Genomic DNA, 18,096 nt, shown 5'->3' on the forward strand with positions numbered 1-18,096 from the left:
TAAATAGTTTAAAGAATTTCTAACCAAAATTCAATTGATTTGGATAGCTTTACACCGTTAAACGAGAAAACACCTCACATCGACCATTAAAATTACAAATTTTGAAACCCTTTGATCATTAGGTCAATGATATCGAAAATATTTGAAATTTAATTTCTAGATACTTCAAGTGATATAGATCATGTTCAGCGGTGCCGATCGTCGATTTGAGGGCTCCATCATCGAAAACAAATGGGTGGCAACGGAGCCCGTTTGCTACTGATAGCATTCCAGCTCAACTCTATGTATTATATATAATGCTTTTTTCAAATATTCTGTATCGTATCCTAGAGTTTTTAGGAATTGTCGTATCACCTTATCTGTATCGCGTCGTATCCGTATCTTTGCAACATAGGATCCTTTAGAACTTGTATGGGCTTGCTGACATGGTTTTAAACTTCAGTATTATTTTTGACCGTTTATATTTTTCATCCAAGACCTTCACTTGTGGCAATATCTTTTGTCCTGAATGTAACACAATTTAACAGAATTATGGAGGTTAAGGGTCTCTCGCTCTCTCTCTCTCATAATTTCCATTTCATTCTAAATCTTGACGTAACTTCTTACAAATCCCCACCAATCAACTAGCACTTCCAACATAGTCAAATTAGATTAAAATTACTTTATATTTTTTCTCAATAAGACATGTATCCCATCATCAGTTATTCTTTCTCTTGTTCTTGAATATTTTGAATTTTAAGCATCTTTTTGGCACTGTGAACTTGTTCATCATTATCTTGAATTTATTTATTAACACAACGTCTTACATATACATGGAATAGCAAAAATCTATCTTAATTGAATTTGAAGTGAAATACAAGAAAACACTATCTTGAAGTATTTCTTTAGCTAATTCACCCAAAACTATTTTGAGTAGAAATGATTTGATGCTGACCCTTGGTGCAACTCTATTGGTACAGAGAAACAAAGAAATATCCCTTAAACCATGAGTGCTTTCCTGTATATCAGAGTGCAAAATCCACCATGTAACTCTCCTCAGTTCTCTATATCTTGGAAGATTGACCTTAGCTAAATAATGGTTTTATATTGCCTAAGTAAATCCAAGTTAACTTTCAATGTATCTTGGAATCGGTTCACACGCAAGTTGATATTGCGACTTAATTATAAACTTATGACGAAAGCTCATCATAGTGGCACTTTCTGCTTGTCCATTATATTATTGTTTTGAACATCTCTTCCTCTCCCAGGAGTTGGATGTGGTTAAATCTTAATGGGGGTGATATGCATGCAAATCCATTATAGATATAAAATAACCACCTCAACAAATGGAGAATTTACAAAAGAAAGAATTTACAAAAGAAAATGGCCTAGTGACAAGTAAGAATTAATCTTCGATCAACTTCAAAATTAAAATTTCTTTTGCCTCAAGAATAGAGAAAGAGACTCCTGAAACATCTTGAGGCTGAATATTTTTTCTATGCATAAGTGGCATTGCATAATAGATTGAGATACATATCTAGTTCAGGAAATTGTTTCATTCTAACAGATTATAATAAAAAAAGTTCCAGTAGTTGTTCAAGTCATTTTACTAACTGAGCTTGATTATTTTATAGGTTGACAATTTACAATTGTACAGGTTAGTAATCGGCGTTCACGAAGATGGGTAAATGATCGTTTGTTGATCGAGCTAGTTCCCCGTTTAAATGTTGAGGAAATAAGAGGCCTCTTTGCCCCACCTCCTTGGGGTAAATTCTGTTTTTACATTTTTTTTTCTGTTAAAATTTGTACCTCATTATTTTTGGAACTTCTAAAGGCAAACTAATATGTACATAGTATTATTGTTTCTCCTTTTACCCATACTGAGTGAAGAAGCAATCCGGTATATTTTAGTGTTCTTGCATTTGTGATAGAAAAGGACAGTGATTTGTTAAATATTTTCTTCTTTGTAGTAGGACTAGCACACATGTAACAAAGTTTAATATCTCCAATAGGTCACTATTATTTCTTGGAGCTAGCGCTGAGCAGTATGATTTACGTCACTAACTCTTCTACTTGACCTGTGTCTGTTATTTTCTAATCCCTTCATAGTAAACCAACCACTATCTTAAGAACACACCATGTCATATAGATTTTGCTTTGCTGCCTTGATGTTTGGGTTTTTTTTTTTGTAAATTTTTTTTTGATCAAAACTTTCTAGTTAGAAGTAATTGTTCTGTATTCTTCAGAACATACTGGGCCAATATTTATTTTCAATATCTAAAATGAAATGACTTTCGATTTCTAAGTTTGCAGGTTATAAATGCATAAGTTTTTTTTTCTCATCTTTTTTGGAAAAAAAATTGTGTTGCACTACTAGTCCCTATACTTTCTACTAGGTTTCATTTTGTCACGCCCCGAGGCCCTTTTAAAGTTTACAGGTTAGCGGAAAATGCCCTATTTTTTTTTTTGAAACCTTGACCTAAGGGATGACAAACCCGCCACAAATGTAGAGTATCTACTGTCCCCGTGTATAGAGTATTTCCTGTATTTGCATGGCGTTGCATATAGTATAAGTTACAATCACATTCATTCACAACACACATTCACAATTACATTCATACATTCACATCTATCATTTGAAAGTGTTTTCCATCCGAAAACTTATTTGGAAATACTAAAATCACGAAAAGCTGTAAAACTTTTTTGAAAACCGTTTCTCACACGGAAATCTTCATCTTTTAAAAGTGAACTACCATGAGGGGTAGAAAACCATTTCCATCATAATTTATTCAAAATGGCAAAACCAATGTCATATTCTAAATAAAGCGAAACATAAATAAACTAAACTGAATCATACTATTCTAGTTATTCATAAAAAATAGGGAATAAGGTCTAGAATCAGAAATACCACCAGGTCGGGACCTCTACCACTTACTAGCTACATGCGTCAAGCCTTGTCCTGACTCGCACCTCCAAGATCACCTAAAATAGGAGGTGTAAGAAACCAACAAGGGTCTCCCAGTGGGTACCGCAAGCCGACGACGGCGAGTGTACTCAGTTGTAACCAAAAAGGTAACTATGAAAGGTAATACAATAGCAACATCAAGTAAGGGGTCCGAGGTGGTGCCAGTGAGGGACCCGAGGGTGAGGGAGTACCCTGCCTTGTCCTCGGCAGAGAAGGAGAGGGAAGTAGTGGTGGGGGTAAGGGAGTACCCTGCTTACACCTGTTGCATTTATACATGTATGCACCATACATTTATGAACAACTTTTCCATCCCATACTTCAACCCTAGCATTCGTTGATTTATAATTTTTTCTTGGTGTAATTTCATGAATGCCCCCTTTACATACTGTAATATCATATTCCCTCTTAAATGATCATGAATGTCACGAATACCCCTGGTGTAGTCACCATCCAAAATAGCCTCGTAGTTATAAAATACCCATTTTACCCTTATCTATTATATCATTAATAATGCTTAAATTTTCTATCACTTGTGTTGAAAACTTTTGAAAAATACTCCCTAAATTTTTTTTATTGATAATTTTCATCGTCATGCATACACCATACGAGTAATTTGATTTACAATTTAAATTCAAAATTTAAATTTGAATTTAAAATCAAAATTCAAGACCTGAATTTAAATTTTAAATTTGAATTCAAATTTGAATTAAAAATTGCAAGTCGATTACAAATCTAAATTTGAATTTGAAATTCAAATTCAAATTTGCATTCTGAATTTGTCCAAATTTAAGTTTGAAATTAAATCTAAAACTAATTCAAAATCTAGATTTGAAAGTAAAGTATAAAATCTCAACTTGATTTGAGATTGAATTTGAATTTAAAATTTGAATAAAAAATCAGAATTTCAAAATAAAATTTTGAAACCAAAATTAAATTTAAATTCAAAATTAAAACTTAAAATTAGAATTTAAGTTTGAACCAATCTGACATCTGAATTAAAAAATATAATAGTAAAATTTGAAACTGTTAGGGGTAAAATTGGTATTTTAAAACTTAACTAGCGTTAAAACAAAGTAAGGTTAGGGTAACGCTCCGTAACTTGAGATAATGGAAGGGGCATCTATGATATACTTATTACAGTGGAACCCTCTTTCATATCTACCCCTCAAAAAATCAACTTTCTAATGTACCCTTCTAAAAATCCAAACTCTTTCCAATAAACCTAGAAAACAGGTGTGTATAAAAAAGAAAGAGAAGCTTTTCAGGGGTATATTTGAATCAAGGGTAAATAGGAAATATCACAAGTTTACAAGGGTAAAAAAGCAATTATGTCTTGATATTTTCAGGGGGCATTTGAGATAGTTTTAAGATTGTGGGGTAGTTATGGAATTGTCACTTTTTTCTTCATATAAAAATTGGACCTCTGAAATAAAAGTATAAGTTGGATGAAAACTGATAAATTCATGGTGAATGAACAAATAGATGAACTAGATGTATGGAATAATTTTTAATCTAAGATGACGACAAAAATGAAACTGTTCAAAGTTTAAGGACCAAATTGAAAGCTTATTAAAAGTTTAGGGCCTCAAATATCGAAATCAAAAGTTTGAGGACCAAAATGTAATGTGACTCAAAAATTCATGGAGTGCAATATGGAGTACGGCTATTATACTCTTACGAGTACAGAGGTCATTGTACTCGTAAATTGTTTTCGATGCTAGCGCTTCCTAATCGATGATTCATACCTTTAAACATGATGCATTTGAAACTTCTGGAAAACGAATTTCGTAATTTTTTGAAATTATAATAAAGTCCATTGAGTGGATATAAAATGAACAGTTAAAATCGAGCAACCTCCTAAAAATAAAGGATCGGATACTTCAATTTAAGATCAGAGTTATGGATCTTTATTTAGATAGTGAATAAAATTTTCTATCAAAAATTCAATTGATTCCGATCTTTTTACATCATTAAACGAGCGAGCATCCCATACCAACTATTAAAAATTATCAATTTCGATTTTTTTTGACCATAAGGTAAATGATGTAAAAAAATTATGAAATTTGGTTTCTAGAAGTTTTAAATGCTCTAAATCATGTTTAACGCTATGGATCGTCGAATTAGGAAACTCTATTATCGAAAACGACCTATGAATACGAAGACAGTTGTACTCATAAGAGTACAGCAACAGGACTTGTGCAATATACCCTTTTTTATACAAGCTTTCCTGTATTATCTTGCTGGGTGGGTAATGTAGTTCCAAAACTGCTAGATAAAAATAACTATTTTATTCTTTATATTAGTTGTCATCGCTCAATTTGTGCTCGTGTTCTACATACAATATACCCTCTATATCCTTCTATTCTGGTTCTTTTCCTTTCTTATACTTCATGATATAATGTTATATGTCGTCTCTTTTTCTTCCCTACAGGTGAAAATACATCAGTTTCAGCATTTTGCATGACAAATATTGGAGAATGGGATGCATTTAGGAATACTGACATGGATGTTGAGGTAAGAGATGTCATTTTCTTCTTCAGTAAATTGTCTCTCTTTTATTTTATTAGAAATAGCTAATATTAGTGTTTGAAAATGTGTGAGGTGTAAAATTGCAAAGGTCTTCTGGACCCTAGGTGCGAGGTCCACTGTGAGGCGTGCGCCTCAAGAAGGTGAGGCGCACGTCTAATAAAAATAAAACACACTTAACATATCTAGTTTAACTTGATGTTCTATATTAAAAAAAATAATCCAAAATAACCATACAAAAACAAACCATAGAAAAGAAAGAAATTGCATGACATTTTCTCAAATTAAAAAAATTTATGTTTCAACTTTCAACTTAAAAGTGCTTGCTGCCGCCGCTACTTCTTGCCATTGCTATCTGCCGTCACCACTGCTTGCTGCTGCTGCTTGCAAAGAGAGAGAGAGAGGGTTTTAATTAGTTTTTTTCTCTCTCTCTCTCTCTCTTTCCAATCCTTGAAAGGGTTGGTATATTGAGAAAATCCGAGACTAGAGCACCCAAACACTAGACCCATAAAACTTAGATAACGAGGCATGACTGAGGCACGCGCCTCAACTGCCCTAAGGTGGCGAGGCCTGTGCTTTGCGCCTAGACTCCGAGGCGCGCTCAGGCGGGCCTTTTCAAACACTGGCTAATATACTGGTTTTCTAAGTTGACTTTAGGCTTTAGAATGGTCTAGGGATGAGAACAACCAGGATAGCTATTTCCTGATTTCTGTTTTTGCTTGAAAGAAAGAATTGCCTAAACTCTTTTCTTACTATATATGTCGATTAGTGCTAGATGATTGCAGGAATTTTGATATGGGCATCATGGAATTAGGACTTTAGCGGTACTCATTTGTCCTTTTTTTCTCGATGGGATGCCACAAGTTCAAAGGCCCATGTCAATGTGTATTTGGAAGAGATTGGATTCATCAAGGACTAAATGTCAAGGACTAAATGCAGGAGAGGAGTTTGTTAGCACCCAGTAATCCAATGTGGAAAGATGATGAGAAAGTACCCTGATATATAACAACTAATACTCTAGTAGTAACCTGGGTTGTTAAGATCCATTAAATTACTAATATTAGTAGGCCAGATGGCTGTAGTATTATGTTAAACTAGTGTAGACCCGCGCTTCGCTGTGGATTAGTAGATTGTGCTAATTAATTTAAGTAAGCTGATAATAAGGAAAAAATTTATGGTATACGAAAAATAAACTGTAGTATTGATAAATTGATAGCAGAAAGTTTTAATACAACATCAGCACGTACAATACAGTGGAGAGTTACTATATTATTGAAAATAGTATTTCAGCATAATGCAAGAGTAAAATGCAGTTGTAAATGTAATCCTTCACATCTTGTCTTCATTTGTGGAGGGAGCTTCATCGAAACTGAAAATAAAAGTAAAGCTTTTAATTTAATTTACGCTTATATAAGAAATGATAAAAAATTGAAATAAAAAAATGGACGATGGTAGATCTTACATAAGTCGTTGCTTTTTCGCCGTCCGAATTTCATTTAAATCATCATCAAGTATTGGAGAGCTGTGTATATATATATATTGTTAAAGGATGTCTATGTGTGTGTGTGTATATATATGTTCAATGTAAAACAAATCAATTATGGGAATATTACCTTGATGAAGCAGCTGTTTCTTTGGAAATTTCATTTTGAGTAGTAGAAGGCAGCTCCTCTTCACTTTTGATTAATAAATTTTCGTTAAAAATTTTAAGTACTTTAAAAGAAGGAGCACTTATTCTAAACCTGTGTAGATCAGGGACAATTTGGAAAATATACTTTTGTCCAATAATTGATTTAATTAGAGGATGAAGAGTAAATTTATCTGAACCAACTGAAGTAGCTAAGTTTTGAGCTGGGATGTGAATCAAATCTTGCGCCAATCTTCCGAATATGGTAAAATTTGCAGAACCACTACCATCTTCGACAATAGTGTTTAATTTGTACCTGCTCAACAAAATATTGAATCACATTATTAAAAATAATATTTTATTTTTAGAAAATAATAAATAACTACTAAAGAATATAATATATATACCATGGTATAGGGGACTGATCATTTTTGTCACAATTTGAGCACCAAAAACTATCATCAAAGGTTTTGATAGCTGATTTGCAATTATAGCAAGCTTTATACCACCAACCAAATGATGTGTCAACTTCGGCAATTGTAGCCTCACAGGTAAATTTTATATTCTGGTTGATATAAAGCAATGAATAAAAAAATGCAGTAACTTTGTAAGGTAACTTAATAAAATGGAACTCACTCGAGGATAACAAAATGGAAAAGGAAAAACAAACATCAAATGAAGAAAAAATGCAATAACAAATGGAAAAGGAAAAACAAACAAATGAAGAAAAAATGCAATAACTTGATAACATAACTTCACAAAATAAAACTTACTTGAGAAGAGATAGGTTGAGACTCAACAACCTTGCAATTTTTTTTCTATTCGCAAGCATTTCTTCTTGTGGACTAATAATTTGTTGCTGGCTGGTGTTAATGCGTTGAATCGAAGTAGACATTGGCTGTAATCTATACATAATAGTTTGACATGTAAATTAAATATACTAACAAAACAAATAGAAATAAAGATCCATATTTAGGAACAAACCTATCGACAAAGTGTGCAACCTCCGGAATCTGTAAATTAATATAAATCTTGGAAGCGGAACATGTTGACAAATTAATCTTCTCTGAATTGACTACAAACAATTAATCGTTTTAGATATAATTTTGTACGCTAGCATTTTGTTTTGATATTAAAGTAAGCTGTTAACCTTTAAAAGAACGAACTGTCATGCCAGCGAGGATTATTATAAGGGAGGTATGCCCATCTTTGTCTAAAATGCCGCTATCATCAAATTCCAGAGCAAATTTATCCCACAATGTAACAGACAAAACATTCATCCTGAAAAGAAATATATAAAAGATGTATTACATATAAATTCAGTTACTGTCAATTTAAAAATATACTCTATTGATTATACAAAGTTGAAAGCAACAGCTTACTCTAAATCTTGTATTTCTAAATTTCTGAGGGGAGTCAGAGTTTGGCCAACATATTTATGCGCAATTTCGCTAATGGCTGTAACTCACCCAAAGACATCTAAAATTCAGGCAAAAAAGTGCAGAGTATTAAACCCTAAACCTTATGAAATCATAATATAAATGGTTACTTCCAAGTAAACATGTTATGTTGTAAGTAAATGTTACCTGTGAGAACAGTGTCATTGTATCTTTGATTTTCAACATGAGGAAAGCTTAAGAAATTAAAGCTATATAAGGGTATTTGGTCCACATCTTCTTCCACCAGTGTTAGACACGTCCATTTATTGATTTGAATCATGTAGAGACACTCAACGGCAACGAACTTTTTTTTAGTTGGAATAACATTGAATTTTTCTATGAGATATACGGTGCCGTCGGCAAGCCGGCATTTGAGCTCTTCGACATCTTTTTTACGAATGGTCGCTTGCAAAGAATAACCCTAGCCATCACGTTGGGGAAAAAATGTGTGGATTAATATAAAAAAAAACCAAGCAGGAAAAGTTGCGTAAAAAATGTGCTATAACCTTTTCATCCACCATTAAACAATCAAGACCGAATATATCTCCCTTCAAAAAAGGCGCAGATGATTCCCAAAGCCGCAGATATCTCCCTTCAAAAAAGGCGCAGATGATTCCCAAAGCCGACAAATCCGAACTTTTATCTTGCAACCTTGTCGCTGCAATGATAAATCAGATAACAGGACATATTCCATAGCAGCTTTATAGGCCTGGTTAAGAGAACAGAATAAAAGGAGGCGATTTAGTAAAGAAATAAATTGTGTTTATTAAACAAAAATGCAGATAGATACCTTATGCTAAACAATTTTTCTTTATACGTCGGCAAATATTTCATGATAGACAACATTTCTTGTATGCCCTTCTGGCTCTCCGTCCTTATTTTCTATGTAAATTCGCAACCCTTCTTTGGAAGTTACTTGAGAAATTGCAACATAAAGTTGTCCATGGGAAAATACAGGTTGCGTCAAAAAAATACCAACTTTCTGTAATGTTTGACCCTGGTTTTTATTAATTGTCATTGCGTAGCTCAAACGTACTGGAAACTGTCTTCGTTTTAACACAAATGGCCATTTTGAATCTGTTACATTCATTATAATGCGAGGAATATAAACTTTCTCGCCAACATGATTACCTGTAAATATCTGTGCCTCAATAATTCGAGTAGTCAGTTGAGTTATTACCAATCGTGTACCGTTGCAGAGGCCAGAATTTGATTAATGTTCCTAAGCAACATTATAGGAGCCCCGACTTTTAATTTTATTTCATGATTGGGTATTCCATTAAATTTTAAAGAATTCAAAAACTCTACTGGATAAAGTATATCATTATCTTCGGCATTCCTCGATGAACTGCATATTGAATCTGAGCTTAGGTAAAGACGCTCTTCAGTTGGCAGCAGAGTGAGTACATATGTATTGATCTCATCAACAACTTCGTTTATCGGCGTAACGATCGCTCGATCTCGCAAGTAGGAAGGATTATTGTACTTTACTCCAATATCGTCATAAATATCTGCAACAATATTGTGAATGCCATTTACATTTTTTTCTATAAGCATAGTGTCGGGGATTTTAATCCAAGTTGCCTCCTCTTCTCCATCCAATTTGGTAGCATGTATTGCACCATTACCAATATCGAGTATCCATTTACTAAATTCTGCTAGAGATACATCCGATGTTTGATTGGAAGAACCTTGTAGCAATCGCATATTTTTAGTCAGTTTAAAAATCTTGCACTTGCTCCATATATAAGATCTAGTAATTGATGCATTAAGAATATCTTGTCTAGTTCCTCCCACAACAACTGGAAGTATTTGCCTGAAATCCCCTCCTAAAAGAACGGTTTTGCCCCCAAAAAGCTTTTCACCGGCGATTGGATCATGTGTTTCCAAAACATCTTTCAATGTTTTATCCAAAGCCTCAAAACAATTTCTATGGTTCATAGGTGCTTCATCCCAAATAATTAGGCTAGCATGGGAAATTAATTTTGCAAGTTGGGTTCCTTTTTTTATCTCGCAGCTAGAACAATCATCAATTTTAATAGGTATTTTAAATCTTGAATTGGCAGTCCTGCCCCCAGGCAATAGAAGCGACGCTATTCCAGAGGAAGCAACAGCTAGCACTACTTTTCCCTCTGAGCGTAGTTTTGAAATAATAGCTTTCCAAAGATAAGTTTTACCTGTTCCACCATGTCTGTAAACAAATATTACATCACCAATATTCTGATATATTGAAATCAACACAGCATTATACACATTCCTTTGCTCATCGGTCAATCCCTTAAACAGGTGCAAATGCTATTGTGTTAATTCACCTATATCATAATCCATTTCTTCGCGCAATAGCCTATTATTCAGTTGATCAACTACTAAACTATTAGGTATAGGAAGCTTAAAATGAGCAAGTGAGCTACAATTCTTGTTAAACAAAACCTCAAGTTCAAATAAAACGTGATTTTGGAGTTCAATTTGAGGTATTCGTAGCCTTTGTATTCCGAGAATGTTCCTGAGCTTGCACAAAATATCATCGGCAAATAATTCCCAAAATTCTTCCCATAATTTAACTGGATCTGTCACTTCGCAATACATCACTAAGGTCACAAACAATTCTCTAAGTTGACCTGCAGAGCACCAAAGGGCTGCCTCACTTAACGCTTCTCTCCATTCTCTATCATCTCTAAGCAAGCCAAGGGCTTGACACGACACGCAGAGCGAAATGTTGCATGAACAACATCATGCACCGACCTAATCTCTTTATAATTTCTTGGGCCTTTAACCACGTTTAAAAGCATTCTTAAGAAATAAAGTTCACCGGCACTTGGGTGGATATAAACTATCCTGCCTATACGATTCCCTTGCTTTCGTCTTGACCAAAACTTATCTTTAGGATGCCACTCCCATTTAGTCCGAAACTCTGCGTATGTAAGTTCTCGAGCATCATCATTACCTAGATTGGTCTCCATCCATGATGTAAACATTATTTTATTAATATTAGAACGTCTCAAGACATCTTCTATGTAAGGAAGTGAATTCTCGAAATACGAAAGTTGGACTCATTTAGGATCGACCAAGGGTCGCGTTGGTGCACTTCGGAAAGGCCGAAGATGCCAAAAAGGCAAAAAGTGCATCGAAGGGGTCACGAGAGCAAGCTGGAGCAAATCTGCAGAAACTGCAGTTTTAGCTCTTGGGGACCGGTCCCTGTGGTGAGGGACCGGACCCCGTAGGTGTGGAGGGCAGCAAAAGGCTGCCCTGCCACTTTGTGTTCTCGGGGACCGGTCCCTCCGGGGAGAGACCGGTCCCCGTACGCGTGCAAGGCAGAGCAGAGGACTCTGTGCAAAATGGTTTCTCTTGGGGACCGGTCTCTCGGACGAGGACCGGTCTCTCGGCAGGGGACCGGTTCCCGTACGCGTAAAAAGGGCTGGCCGAGAGCTCTGCATGTGAGGCTGCTCTCGGGGACTGGTCCTCCCGTAGAGGGACCGGTCCCCGCATGCGAAATCTGCCCAGTCTGGGCAGTGCACAAGAGGCAAAGTGGAGGGGGCTAAGTGCTATTGTTGCATGAGAGAGGTTAAGTGGGTATTTCCCCTCTCTTTCTCTCATTCCCTCCAACACAATTACACCCATATACCTCTCTCTCTCTCTAGGAAGAAAAGAAGGAGAAGAAGAAGGAAAGAAAGAGAAGAAGAAGAAGGAGAAGGAGATCAAGAGGAGAGCTACTATCTTCCTCATCTCTTCTTCCTCTCTTTGGTCTAGCTAATAGAGGTAAGCATCTACCCCCTCTCATGGTAGAAGTATTAGGGTTTGCTTTGATCTCCTAGAACCTAGCTAGATAGACTCTAGTGGACCTCTAGAAGTGGATGAACCCATTGATTGCAAGAATAAATGCTAGAATAGAGCTATTGCAATATTGGGCTTCTAGGGCATCCAAAAAAGGGCTTTTGTTCATGGAGAGTTTTGATCTCAATTGACCCTTCTCTAACCTAATTGTTAGGTCCCTGAACGCGTTCGTGCACTCGTTTGGAGTATTCGGCGAGGCTACGAAGAGATATTGGCGAAAAACCCGTTTTTGGCTTCGTTTTCACCTAGGTTGCCGAGGAAGCTTCCAAAAATCTTGGAAATGGATTTGCAGCATCGAGACATCACCAAAAGGTGGGGGGGGGGTGTCCATCCCAAAGCAATCGAGCTTCTTTTTATGTCTAAGTCCTTTATATTGATCATATATGGGCATTATGCATATAGGATAGTAGATAGTTGCAATTCTAATTCCTTGCATGCTTTCTTAGTAGTGTAGTATTACGGGTTTGACACTTGGACTAGGGACGCATGAGGATTGGGTCTTGTGACATGGAATCCTATAGTGGCATAATGAGTTGAACTTGGACATGTATAGCCTAGATGAGTGGCATTGAACTAGTGTAGTAGAAATACTAAACATGAACGAGTGGCATGTCAACTAGTTAGAAAACTTACTACAAATGATCGAACGAGTGGCATCGAGTCTAGTGTAGTAAACATGGCATGAACTTAGGGATGGTAGAAGTCCCGGCATGTGATTATGCATTATGATTGTGCAGCAGAGGCACCATGACCCTAGTAGACAGGGTATCTTCTTGTGAGGATTGGATCATACTCACTAGTTTGTTTTAGCTCGTCGGTGGTCGCTCCACCGAAGCAGTGGTCTCCGGAGTACTTCACACAGGGACAGACGTGCTTGTCCCGCTGACGGTCTCGGTGTGCGAGTGCAGATTCTCCTCACCTATGAGATTGAGAGTGGGTCGAGGGCTTAACCTACGGGTTAGCCAAGTAAATTGGGCAATGAACATGAATGGCATAGTAGAATTGCATTCTTACCTTGAGTAGACATAGTGTATGTTGTAGACTGCATTGCTATGTTACATATACATACTCTTGACCCCATACTAGCATGATAGTATACTGTTGCATGATGATTATTTCATACATGGTATCTCTTGAAGGCATGGTAGAATAGTTGCAGTTTACATTTCTACCTATCTATCTATCTATCTGTGCCTGCTTAGACCTAGTGGGAAGATCGGCGGAATCGGCGGCCGAACCCACTGGGAACTATATTTATATAGTTCTCACCCCACTTTGTTGCAGGGCCGATTACGAGGGCGCCGGGCGAGGACCGCGGCAAGGGCATAGCGCCCTAGGTAGTTAGTAGCTTTCCTATATGCATTAGAGTACCCTTGTGTACTGGAGACATATGATGTATATTTTGTGAGGATGGGGGAGCTATCTATGTATTTTGGAGATAACAATGTATTACATTTTGGGAGATGGAAATGTAATTAAATGAATTAATGTTGAATGGTTGTAATAGCTAGAATATCTCTCTTTATACACTTGTACACATACCTGTGGTTCTTGCTCTTAGTTGTATAGCACTTGTGTGCTTTTAGTTGATCATGTATGTATTGAATTTCTTTACCTGGGCAAATTCTTATACATGATCTGGTAGTTTAGCTTTGGGCGGACAGGGGAGGTGCTGTCCGTTCGGCGTCTGTCCGATGCGCCCGAACCGGACCAAATTGGTAGCGGTCTCGGGGCGTGACATTCTAGATTTTGCCCACCATGATATATAACATTATTCATCATAGGCAAGTGAACGGCCAATCTTTCGACAGATGGTTCTCTAAAGTGAATGTCGAAATCAAATAACCTCCAAACAGCCTCATATGCGGATAAATACCGACAATCCAAATATTGCTTAATTTCATCTACTTGATTGTACCGGGCTCCGGAGCTAGAAGCCCCTTGAGTAATATTATTTTCTATAACAACAGTAGATCGATCCGGACCTTTGTTAACGTATTTGAACAAATACTTTATAAGCCTCGATTTAATACACCACTTAACATTGATATGAGCCTGATATTTCAAAACTAATGTAACATTGTGAGGCACAACAAATCTATTATCAAGTTCGATACCGCTTTTAATAGCAGTCCTGTGATCATTACGCTTCCTATATATAGGAAAACCATCATCACTTCTTACGGTTTCACTTTTATACTCCTTTGGAAAATATTTCGAGCATCGACCTTTTATCATACATGGTGTTGATGGCTTTGCTAGACCACACAGACCGTGCATCATAAAGTTGACAATACTTGAGTAACCATTTGGATTAGCAATCTTATCAGGTATCTCTGCCGAAATAATTGAATCAATTTCAGAATTTGTTAAGCGTTTGTGATCAGTATGCAACCATACTAAGATATGTGCATGCGGGAGCCCTCTTTTCTGAAACTCCACTGTATACAGATCTGTGACAAATGAAAGAATCGTAAAAATATTTTTAACTAATAAATAGCATTCTAGGTTTTATAGAGATCGTTAAAATTAGTAACGGCCACGTACCAGCAATTGTTTTCCCGAAGAATTCGTATTTCTTGATATCAGTCATCAATGCTTCCAATTTCATCTTAAAAACTCTACTAACAATATCTGGTCTATCTTCTGGTCGTTGTCCAGGAATAAATTGCAAGGCATCACGTATTTTTGGCCATTGTGCATTACAGGTAAATGTTATAAATAAATCAGGAGGGCCACAATGTCGACATATGGCAATAGCATCTTGGTAATTTTGAACCATATACCGTGGGCCAGCTGTAAAACTTGAGGGCAGTATAACTCGTTTCCCAATTGCATTACCGTCCACATCACCCTCAACAACAGCATCCTTAATACCTTTATATATTTCAGATCGCAAATTTGTCTGGTTGTTTCTAATATAGGCAAGCCTTTCTTCTTCAACGCATGAGAATGCATCTACTATATATTGTTGGAAAAGCTTGCCACCACGTATTAAGGTTTTTCCTTCCCCATCTCTATGTTGTATTCTGTACGCGTAAAACTCGCGCATTGTAACACATTGCCTTGAGTTTGTCTTCCTACGCGAGTTCTCACTACATTTAATGCCCAGCCTAAAACCATCTTCACCATATGGAAATAGTATAGGATATTGCATTGCCATGAAAGATGGATGTAAATCGCTAATACGTCTCAAACCATGAGTTTTGTGTTCAACTATGATATCACACTGCCGATCGGCACAACCAAGGTCGCCAATTATCAGGCCAGCAATTTCAGCACACGATGGAGGATTATACTGAGTTGGACAGTCTATTCGCGAACCAATCAATCGCAATCTGATAGGTAAATAATCACTTGCTTGAAAACGATCTCTAACCATCCGAAACGCTTTAACGATTTCATTTCTGACGTCAAACATCTTTAGTAAATCGGAAACAATATTTTTATGGATATTCAAAAGGCCTCCACTTGCATCGAACGCTTGCATCCTATTATCTATTTCGTGCTCAGTGTCATAAATATATAGCTGAGCAAATTTAGGCCGTTGACCATCAAGGGGCAGTAGAGAGCCCATTACATGGTGATTTTGGCCACTAATTCTAAAAATATACGGTCCTGGTCTCTTATTAATCTGAGAATCTATTTTTCCACCTATGGAGGTGAAGGCAAACATAGAGTTGTAGACCCTAATATTTTCACGAAATTTAGTAGCTGCGCGAGAACCTTCGTAATTTAACAAACTATCCAACATGTTTGGTGTTTCTTGTAGCGGTGGCAAGCAAATCCGGCCTTCTTGGCAGCATAGAGAAAATCTTGGGACAGCTTCATTTCGATATTTATAAATTCTTTCGTTGTACAATAATAAAGCTGAACATGATTGGCATTTATATTCAGGCTTTCCTAAGTAGAGTTGTTCTACTTGTGTACCGGAACTGCCGTCACCTCGTCCACTTGTGGCACCGTAGGTGATAGGGCCATGGGTACTCACCAAAGGGAAGATAGTATTTCTACGTTGGTTCAAAATAATCCTCCGCCTTTTCCTATTCTCTCTACATTGGAGCGATCTATTAAGACAATCATCAAGGAGAATAACATTTATATGTCGTGTGCCGCACTGGCGGGCAACATTTCTGCGATGATTAAGTATGAGATGCCTTCTCTTCCTATTTACTCTATATATTTCGGATGCATCCATTCAACTCTGGATGTAAAAAAAGTGTAAGGGTGACACACCGTAACAAATTGAAGAGAAAAAGATGGAAGTAGTAGTGAGTACCTCAATACGAAACAACAGTAGACACCCTCAAGTAGCTATAGGGATCACACAGTAGAAAACCTGTACATATACCATTGTTAATGACAAAGTTGAGCAATTTACAAATTTGAGCACTTTATGTATACATGTAGATGCACCAATGGTAGAACAGGAGCGAGGCATTGCACTCCTGCATTGTGAGTAACATGCAAAATTAAGATGTTACCTCAAAACTGAGCATGAAATTTGCAAATTTCGGCAAGCAAGAGGTCCTGCGTTGACGGAAGCTCGCAAATGAGGTGTGATTTTAACCGAAGTACCAGAGGCCGCACTGTAATGATAACTGCGGTTACACTAAAAGTATATGAGAAGAAACTGAGAAATAAAATACGTAAAATTTTGTTGAGAACTCAAAACGACGAAATAAAGAAAAAAGGGTATAAGAAAGAAGGATTGGAGTAATTAAAACCAGCTGAGAGAAGTAAGAAAGAGAAGTAGAGAAGGAGAATATTTTTTTAAATTTCAAACAAAATCGTAGGGACTTAGAAGGCTCAGGCAAAACAACAATTCAATCCCAATAAAATATATAAAGATAGAGACCATCAGTGGTAGGTAGGATTGAATACATTAGCTATGTTTGCTAAGTGCAAGTGGTTGCCTTAGGAAAAGGCCTTCCTTACTCGATGCACTTGTTTTATCATCATTGCCTTACCAATCTGGGACAATAGGGAGGAGGTAAAAATAGAGAACAAAATTACACTGAAAATCTAAAGATGAGAGTGAGGGCACATACCATGCCTATCATCTTAATACTACAAAACATGGATCGAAGAAACGGGGAAAAAAAAATGTAAATAATAATTTACTAATAAGAGCAGCGAGAAAAGCAGGTGAAAGTTTTATTTAGTGGAGAGCTTAAAAAGATGAAATAAAGCAAAAGGGAGTAAGAGAAGCAGAGAGGGAATACATTTTTTTTAAAATGTAAGGTAAAACAAAAATTCAATTTTAATCAAAGATACAGAGATAGAGACGATCAGTGGCAGATAGGAGTGAATACATTAGCTATGGTAGCCAAGTGCACTTATTTTGCAACGTCAGGGAGGAGATAAAAATAGATGAGACAGCTAAACAGCATGAAATTTGCAAACCATTACCCCGTCTATCTAAGGAGAGAAAGTAAGAAAGTTTTTTTATTCTTAATTTTGTAGTTAATTATTTCTGTGCCTAATACATTTTTATTCAGAAGCAGTAACAGCACGAAAACCTTGAAGTAATAAGTGTGTGTGTATATATATATATATATAGAGAAAGAGAGCTACTATTCTTTCGAAAGTAAAAAGAAGTTGATGTTTATGATGTTTTGGTCCTTAAATAAAGGATTAATTTGTAGTGTTAGAATGATAGTGGTGACTGTTGAAATGTGGTCCATGTGATTTATTCAAGGCGATTTATAAGACAATGTTTGGTTCGG

The 18,096-nt window shown here is 36.4% G+C and overlaps 1 protein-coding gene across 1 annotated transcript in view; it reads left to right on the top strand.

Moving 5' to 3' along the window:
- LOC109719550 overlaps nucleotides 1,637-18,096 on the top strand; it is a gene marked incomplete at its 5' end in the record, with an annotated part of 30,874 nt that continues 14,414 nt past the window's right edge. The window contains 2 exon segments of the mRNA XM_020246304.1: nucleotides 1,637-1,745; nucleotides 5,376-5,458. Of these exon segments, the coding sequence (XP_020101893.1) occupies nucleotides 1,637-1,745; nucleotides 5,376-5,458 (192 nt within the window).

Source organism: Ananas comosus, linkage group 13 (assembly GCF_001540865.1).
Source record: "Ananas comosus cultivar F153 linkage group 13, ASM154086v1, whole genome shotgun sequence".
NCBI lineage: Eukaryota > Viridiplantae > Streptophyta > Magnoliopsida > Poales > Bromeliaceae > Ananas > Ananas comosus.